Source organism: Vanellus vanellus (genome assembly GCF_965231255.1).
Source record: "Vanellus vanellus genome assembly, chromosome: 4".
Classification (NCBI taxonomy): Eukaryota; Metazoa; Chordata; class Aves; order Charadriiformes; family Charadriidae; genus Vanellus; species Vanellus vanellus.
The window spans coordinates 5,605,637-5,614,500 of record NC_138909.1 but is presented as its reverse complement, the minus strand read 5'-3'; the positions used below and the strand labels follow the sequence as shown (position 1 = coordinate 5,614,500).

The 8,864-nt window shown below is 37.7% G+C and overlaps 1 protein-coding gene across 1 annotated transcript in view; it reads left to right on the top strand.

Annotated features, from left to right (window-relative positions):
* Position 1: 1 nt before the first annotated feature.
* The window catches only part of SEC24D (SEC24 homolog D, COPII coat complex component), a gene marked incomplete at its 5' end in the record, with an annotated part of 52,256 nt that continues 43,393 nt past the window's right edge, over positions 2–8,864 (top strand). Inside the window, 5 exons of the mRNA XM_082482006.1 lie at positions 2–152; positions 2,104–2,230; positions 4,198–4,346; positions 6,410–6,679; positions 7,555–7,676. Of these exons, the coding sequence (XP_082338132.1) occupies positions 2–152; positions 2,104–2,230; positions 4,198–4,346; positions 6,410–6,679; positions 7,555–7,676 (819 nt within the window). The remainder of the gene's footprint in view (positions 153–2,103; positions 2,231–4,197; positions 4,347–6,409; positions 6,680–7,554; positions 7,677–8,864) is intronic.

Genomic DNA, 8,864 nt, shown 5'->3' with positions numbered 1-8,864 from the left:
CATGAGTCAACAAGGCTATGTTGCAGCTCCTCCATATTCCCAATCCCAGCCAGGAATAGGAGGCTTTTCTGCAGGTTTTGGACCACCTAATTCTTCACTTCATTATGGGCATTACGGGGAACCTAACTCCTCATACTCAACACCTCAACCAGGTATGAAATTGTCTTAAAATGTGGGGTTAGAGTCTACTTTTCTATGAAGGCATTTTGCATCTCTCTTACTCATGCCAGCACAAAATACTCAATTTTACCCTGCTACTGCAATGGGATCCTGTACTAGCTTTGTTTGTGTTATTGCTGATGCTCAGATGTTGATGTAAAATGGGTACCTGACCTTTGTGTGTGACTTCCATTGTCCAGGAAGCAATAAGCACCAGTGCTTAATGCAGTATTATGAGTAATAGCTAATACAGACAAATAGAAAAGAGGCAATTTCTGGGAATAGAGAAATGTTTCTCAACTCATGTTAATGGCAAGCAGGCTCTCAGAAATGGATTGCATTCTTCACAGTAGGACCCCTATCCTACTGAATCCTTGAGCACAAACTTGCCTGTGAGTATGAGTTGGTGGTCGGTCTCCTACTTAAGCTTGCTTACTGGGTGATGTATGTGGATAATGAGTGGTAAGTAGAGCCCATCTACTTTCCAACCACTCAGGAGACAATTGCTTTCTATGAGGAAGGGTACAAGCAGAGGGGATATTTGCTTTATTTCTACCAGCATAATCAGCTATAGCTAATATAATTGACATCCAACAGATAAACATGGCCATCTTTGTCTCTCCTTTACTTTTCAATAATTTTAACTTATTGATATGTGTCTTCAGTTCTTCCCGTAAGTATATTATATGAGTATATGGTGGCTGAAGCCTAAAAACCAAATCATTTGAGAGCGTGGAATTTAAGGCCGTTTTGCTGTATGTAAGTCATGCTGGTCTAATTTCAGTAGAGTAAAAGTAGGCACACTAGACTAGTAAATGTGGAAAATATCAAGAGTAAGGTTTCCTCTTCCCACTGTAAGTCTACTAATGTACATAGCCAAGATAGGGAGACAGGAAGAAGGACCATCTCAATATTTTGCCTGATGTCACAGGGGGAAATTAGTTAAAATAGTAAAGATGTCTGAAGTATTCCCTAAAGCATCTTAAAAAAGTATTTGTTAAAATTTTTAATAATATTTAGATTATGATAAGTTACATTAAATTTAGTATTTGAGATGGTGGAGTAGGGTAATGGCAGAACTGAGTATCCAAGTATATTGAGTCTTCTAAATATTCTGGGGTGTCCTTGATTTTTGTGTTATCGTGAAAACAGAAAATAAGAAGCTGTTTTACCCAGTTTCTATAAAACTTCTTAATAAAGACAGCAGAAGTTGTGTTACCTTAATCCAGTGCTGTGTATAGTCAGAAGGTAGAACTACTGGTAACCAACGTATTAGAATACTTGGGAAAAATACCAGTTTTGGTACCAAATAAGTTTTTGATGTTAGAGTAACTTAAAGGAAAATAATTCAAGAAATACAGGTTGAAGAGCTGTTTATTCAGCACTGCTGTTTACATAAATTACAGTCTCTTCACAGTCACTGTTCTAGATCTGAATTAAGAACCATTTGTAGCATAGGTGTACAGGTTCTACGTATGGGGGCCATTTTTTTTTTTTTTTTTAAAGGTTGTTCCAATTTTTCTTTCTGGTCATGGTCTCTGAAATTAAAGGGACCTCTTCTACCTATAAAGGTAACTGGGTGACAGGGAATTACCAGTATCCCAAATTCGATTGCAGAGTCTGTTCATTCTTGCTTCTTTCTTACTGTCTCTCTTGCGTTCTTTTGCTGGAAAGTTACCAACTACTATTTGCTCCCTTTTTACTATCTGTTCTTTTTTGTATCTGCTTCCATAGCTGACTAAAAATCTTTCCTTGCTTATGGAATCACAGAATGACTGTGGTTGGAAGGGGCATCTGGAGGTCATCTGGTCCAACTCCCCTGCTCAATCAGGGTCACCTGGAGACGGTATTGTTATTGCTAGAGTAGGGGCATACACTTGTATTGCTTGATGATCTTGTGCTTTGTTACGGGGTTCTTACATAAAAGTGCTTAATCTTTTGCAGGTGTGTCAAAATCAACTGTGCCTTTTGGAACACTGGGTCCTGTTGGGCCTCCCACACCTGCTACACATCAATTCAGCCAGACCAATTTCCAAAATGGGCCCAACACACCAGGGCAACAGCCACACAGGTGACTTTCAAGAACTAATAAATAAGATGTAAGCTATTTGACCTCTGTTACCTCTCTTTGACTGCTTCACTCACATTTAAGTAAGGCATCCCTTTTATCTTCAGCATTTCTGACTTATTCCAGTTCTGAACTGGATCTTCTAGTTTGGTTCCTTGTGGTGTTAAACTGCCAGATCATACAGTATGATCTGTAGTCTCATTAAGTTCAATTTTACAGCAAATCACCTTTATCATGCGCTGTTTTATTTTTAATTATTCTTTCTTCTTCATCTTAGACCCACTGCTTCAAAGCAGCAGTAAGGTGTTATAAGTGTTGTTTTCATATAGAAGTTGCATTATTTTGTTCAGTTGTTGTGAGGTACCAAGAAATTGTTATTTACAAGTTAATAGTTGGCAGCAAGTTTTGATTAGAAGCTGATGCACGTCTGTATCTGTAGTTCTGCCCCTGTCTTGTTAGGATGTCTTTGCTTCATTGTTGTGGGATCACAGCCAAGACTCCACAGAGTATTTTAAAGACATTTTATAATACAGTTTTATTATACGCTCTCAGATGGATGACTGCTACTCTTTTGCTTCGATCTGAGATTGACTATGAAGAGTTTATTTGAAGTGCTGCTGTCCTGCCTCCAGTGCTCACAGGAAAAGTGAAGGAGACAGGAGTGGGGAAGGGAGAAAATAGGGACAGGTGGAAGCTGTAAAAAGAAATCTGGGAAAAATGATCATACAGGGGGATAGCGAAGCTTTACACAGTGGTTATATTGCAGGTAGTTATAAGTGGGTAAATATGTAATGTAGCTGTTTTGGTGAACTTGGCACCATTTAACAACATTCTTGGTTTAGTTGTTTAGTCTTAATCTGCTTCTGTGCTTTTTAGTTGTTGTATAGCTATTTGTGTTCAACTGAAGTCATGTGTATGTTTTATTAGGCATCAAAATAGGTAAGCCTGTTTGATGTCTGTGTGTTTTCACTATGTAATGGGGGACCCAAAGAGACTGGTGATCAATTGTAAAAGAGAATGTACTACTGCATAGGGAGAAGCAGTTGTTGTCCTGAAGATGCAACAAGGTGAACAGACTCAAGTTGACACGACCAACCCAGCAAAATACTGATTTTCTTTCATAGCTTCCAGTCTTTGCCCTGACAGCTGCATGTTTACTGTTTTTCACCTGATCTTGTTTTATTCCCAAATTACTGAGAGCTACTTTTCTAGGCTGAGAAATTTCCACATTGAAATTTCAAGGAAAGTGAGTTCTACTTCTCTTGATATAGCTAGGCCGCTCCTCAGTTTTAGAAGTGGTCATAGGAAAATCAGTGTAGATCTTTGGGAGATAGCCTGAGATCTTACTTTTCCAGAGTGAAGTACTCTAGTAGATAATATCTTTGGAAGCCATACGTATGTTACCTCTTTCTTTTCTTTAGTTGTTTTTCTTGCATCCATGTTCTTCATGATTATCAGATATGGAAAAAGTTTTCCCCTACCTGCATCTTCTTTTTTCCTCTACTACAGAAAACTCCTGAACAGTTTCTCACTTCATTTTTCTTTCTCAACAGATTTTTTTCCTAATCTTCTTCACCCATCCCCAGTAGGGAATCTTCTTTTATAAACATGTAAATGGGATGGAGTGATGCGATATGTTCAGAAGCTTGTATTTCTTACTCTTCAAGCTTTCATATAGTTATTACCACTCTCTCTTTGGTGTAGCATACTCCCTCTTTGTTTCTAACAAGTATGTAAACAAACATGTACTGTCCTTTTTTTCTAAACAAATGTGCATTCTCTCTCTGCTTTGTGACTATTTTAATACAAGTATACATTTTCTGAGCAGAAGGTGAGCACATTCTCTTAAGAGAGTTTGTCTGTCCTATAATTAATTGTTTCAGCACCACCCTTGAGAAGGTATGAGACCTTCTAGAGTTATGATTGGTTGATGTAATTTTTTGCATAACTGCACTGATTTTTCCCTTTAGGTTTCAAGGCCCTCCACCTCCAAGCAATACAGGACCTTCCTATCCTCCCTACAGTCATCAGTCACAACCAGCCTACCCAAATACTGCATCCACTTCATCTACAGCACAACTTGCTAACCAGCTCAACAGCATGCAGATAAATAGCTATGGTAATCAGTTTTATCTGATTAACTTTTTCTCAGTTAAAGCTATTAAGACTATAATAATTAGAAACTTATTGAACTTCTATATAAACAGCAAATGAAATCTTTGACCACTATCCTTTGCTCAAGTTGTTACTTTTCTTCAATCTCATCCTATTCCTTAAATCAATATTCTTGGGTTAATTCTGAATTGATGTTTGATGAACCTTCTTTCAGAGTTGGCTATCTTATCAGTCACTTCTCACATTACTTGTTGATCCTGTTGGTAACAGCCATGGTGTGAATAATAATATGTAGACAGGGTTTAATTTTTCTCAGCTTTTTAGAGTTTCTCTCTGTTTTGAAACTATCTTGTTCTTTTTTTGTCCAAATCTTATAGTTTAGTTTTTCATCTAAATTTATTTGCATTTATTTTGAGGTTAAAAGGTCTCAAACCTAAGCCGTGAGCTAAAAATGTGATCATGTGATTCTTCCATGTAAATTACTTCCCACCACAAATTTTCTGTTTGGTTATATCTATTTTCTTGAGTATTTCTCGGTGAAATTTACTGTTTCATTTAAAAGGAGTGGAATTTAGTTAGCATCTTGTTTTGCTGGGGCCAGTGTGTGTAGGAGGATGATTTATTTTTTTTTTTTTAAATGATGATCACTCTGGTGGTTGATAGCTTTGTAAGGTATGTGTAAAGGTGACCAGTTCAGGCTGCACTGATACTCTTATCACTGTTCCTACCCTGGCTTTACAAGTTGCTGGTTTGACTTGAATGAAACCTGCATAACTACCATGGGTCTGACCCTCTGTACAACCGCTTGTGAAAACTTATACCTTCTTCACCTTAGAAAAATGATTTTTAGAGTCGAATTCAACCTTGAGGTACTGAACTACAAGTGCACAATTAACTCGGACCTTTTTATACAGGGTGAGGTGTGGCCCAGCACCTCTAGAGCACTTCGTGTATGGCAGTTTTCATTATTTGGAGCAAATTTTTTTTTTCCTTCCTGTCTTCATTATATTGCCTTCAGCAATACTTATGTAAAATATAATGTTCTTGCTTATCATGTTACATGCTGAAAAGTTCAGATACCCTTCAGACCACTGAAGGCATCGATTCTTTACAACTCTGCCTCTGTGTTGGGTTTTGTTCTTATTTTTCTTTAGCTGTAAGTCTAAGTTGGTATAGCTTCAGAGTGCTGAAATTTACAGCTTGTAAAGCTATTGGAGTGATGTTTGTTTGTACCAGATGAGAACCTGAGCTTGTTTTGCATGTGAATTTTTTTTTTTCAGTTAACATGCCTGACAGAAATGCGTTTCAATATTTATATATTAACATGTGGTCCTTTTGCTCCAAACCTAATTTTGGTTATTTTTTTAACTTTCTTGAAAATTATTTTCTGTAGGCCTTTGGGGAGAAGTTTGACTAAAAAATATGGGGTTTGTAAAGTAATAAGTATTTACAGATTGTAAGTCTCAAAACTCTGTTTCCAAGGTCCTCTTAATTCTAATTGGAATCTGGATCTTATAAAAAACCAAACTATTCCTCACCAGTGTGTACAAAATAGTTCCCACATGTTTCATCTTTTGGCATCAAAACCAGAAGATGGTGGTAAACCGGATAAAATGAGCGGATTTATCTTCCATTGAACTTGTCGTGGAGAAATGCAACTAGCAGACTAACAAAAACATGCCACATAAGAGAAATTGATTATTAAGCAAAAAGAATGTTGTTTTACATTATGAAATTGTTTCAAAAGCAAATAGTGATTTATGTGTATTCCAATCAAGAATTGTCGAAGGCTGGCTTTCCTCTCTCTTTCCCCATCCACCCCAGCTGCAGGGTTTTATTGAAAATAGAGCCAAAAGAAATAAAATTGAATGAATCAGTTCAGACTTATACCATGAGATCAGATTTGTTATGTGAACAGCCTTTCAGAATCCCCACAACACAGCACCTTTAGTGCAGGATATAATAATGCAAATATGTTGTAAATGTATTGAGCAAAAATAGAACACCTTCCACATAGACGTAGTAGGTTATCATTTTTTGACCCAGCTGACATAATTTCTTACTCAGGTCCTGGCACTACTCCGAGCTCTCGCATGTCTTCTGGGCATCCGGCATCTTTTCAGGGTCCACAACTACCACCACCAACCCAGCAGCAAATTGCTTTATCACCTGGATCACAGGTTCCTCCACCAGCAAGTAATGTTAATGGCCTTTGTGCTCAACCATCGTTGCCTCCTATGGCCAGACCAGATGGAATCCCTGGAGCTGTCCCCCCAAATCCTAACTTGCAACAGCTTTCAGGACAGCCTCCAGGGCCTGGATATCATACTCAGCAAGGTAAGGAAGTTTCTTTGTTAGGTAACTGAAAACAAAATATGCATGGAGAATTACTGGTGGAACTGCAGCAGCAAGGTAAGGAAGTTTCTTTGTTAGGTAAGTGAAAACAAAATATGCATGGAGAATTACTGGTGGAACTGCAGCTATTCATGATTGATGTTCTTTCTTCTGACTTGGAAAAATGAAAATATAATCCTCTTTTTGTAGAATGGAAAGATTTGCATTGTCATTCAGTGCTTTCAGGGCAGGCTATGCTTTTGCTCAAAAGTTTAGCATTCTATTAAGACTGTAACAATAAAAAAGAGATTAATTTAGATCAGTAACAGAATTATTTGGTTAGTAATGGATAAAGGCACAACTTACTACAGAAAGGAGTTTTTCTTATACTCTCTATAGGTTGCTCTCTGTCATATAGTGTTGTCTGTCATAAGCAGCTTTCAAAAATGCTTTTACTATATCAATAAAGAATGGTAAATGAATGCGATTGTTTCACCTGACATAAGTCTGTAAAACAGTTATTTTGACTACTAAAAAGCCAACTAACTAGACCAGTTTGCATTGACTGATATTAGGGGAGAGAATCTCACTCAGGTAATGGCCTAGTTTGAGTAGCTGTGGTAATCTCTGCTAAACCGTCCTACTTGACATATACCTGAAGACTTTGGAACCAAAGTTGTCACACCTGGTCTTGTGCTTACTTTTAAAACACAGACTGCATGAGCCAAAGTAATCCATCTCTTTTACTTGCTGAAAACAGAAGGGAAGGAGAAGTTGCATTTAGCTGAGTAAGAATGAATTGTATGGCAAAAGTTGATGTTAAAAATTGATAATGCAACTTAAATACTTTAAAGGGATTGTAACTTGTAACTCTGCAGCAAACTATGGTCCTCTGATGGCAGGATCTCAACTGTCTTATCCTGGTGCTTTTCCTGGGGGTCCGGCACAGCTCACAGGTCCACAACAGAAGAAGCTTGATCCTGACTCTATTCCAAGCCCAGTAAGTAATGCGGCACTAATTTTTTATGAAAGTAAATTTCTGCTGCATTTAAAATAAAGGAATGACAATGCTAACATATTTATTTTAGCTGGTGGGGTCTTGTGAACCAAGTCATATAAGTGCAATTTTATGTTACAGAAGTTATGTTCCAGTTTTAGTACTGAAGAGGCTTTATTAATTTTACCTGATGTGGGAAGTACCCATGACTCCAAATACTTAAATAGGAATTCTCAACAGGATTCTCAGTATGACAGTGAGCAGTACTGAAGGATTACTTGCATTCACTGCAGCTAATCATGTTTCTTTTTCACTCTGGAAAGTTTGAAGGCTTAAACTTAGTAACAGGTACATACCTAAAGTAGGATTTATGCAGAATACAGGTGTGTGAACTCTAAGACTGTAATCCTGAAAATGTTGAGAAGTCCCATGTTCAAAAGCTACCTCACCGTTTGATTTCAGGAGTTTCCCAGGCAACTAGAATTGTTTGCCTGAGCACCCTTCCACTTTCTGCAGCCTTGTAAAGATTTCTATAGCTTGGAATATACTTAATATTATATTTAATAATCTTCATATAGGTTGAAGAGGCTCAGCTGTTGAAGCACATCCAAACATGTACTGGTGGGACAGTGACAAGTAGGCTAATTGTTACCCAAAGGAATAACGTAGTCAGATGCAGGCTGTGTTTAACTTGTGTATTGAGAACAGCTGATTGAAATAGAGGGAGAACTCATGGGGAAAACACATTCTGATGCAGACACTTATACTGGTTCTGGCAATTCAAACAGGTCGAAAGGTCCTTGAAGAGTCAGGGTTCTTGAAGCAGGCTGTCCCCTGCAGCTTTGACCTAGAACTCTCTACTTAAAAAAATGTATTAACCACCACACTGTAAGCTAGCCTGGGGGAAGGACTCATCCACTTCTCTGCTACAGCAGTATTGCTGTACAGGAAAGAATTTGTATCCCACTGAGATGAGGCAAAAGCATTTGTGTAAAAGCCGGACTCCGTCTACTAGGGAGCAGCCCTGCTTCCTTAAAGTGGGATATTCTTTTGTCATTCTAGAAAAGATTATTTGTTTTATCTAGTGGTGGTTTTGATGTAAAATCCCCAGAATTTTGGAAAAATGCCTGTTGATAATCACTTAGAGGTTAATGTAACAACTGCAATTTTCAAGTTAAATTTAACTGAAAA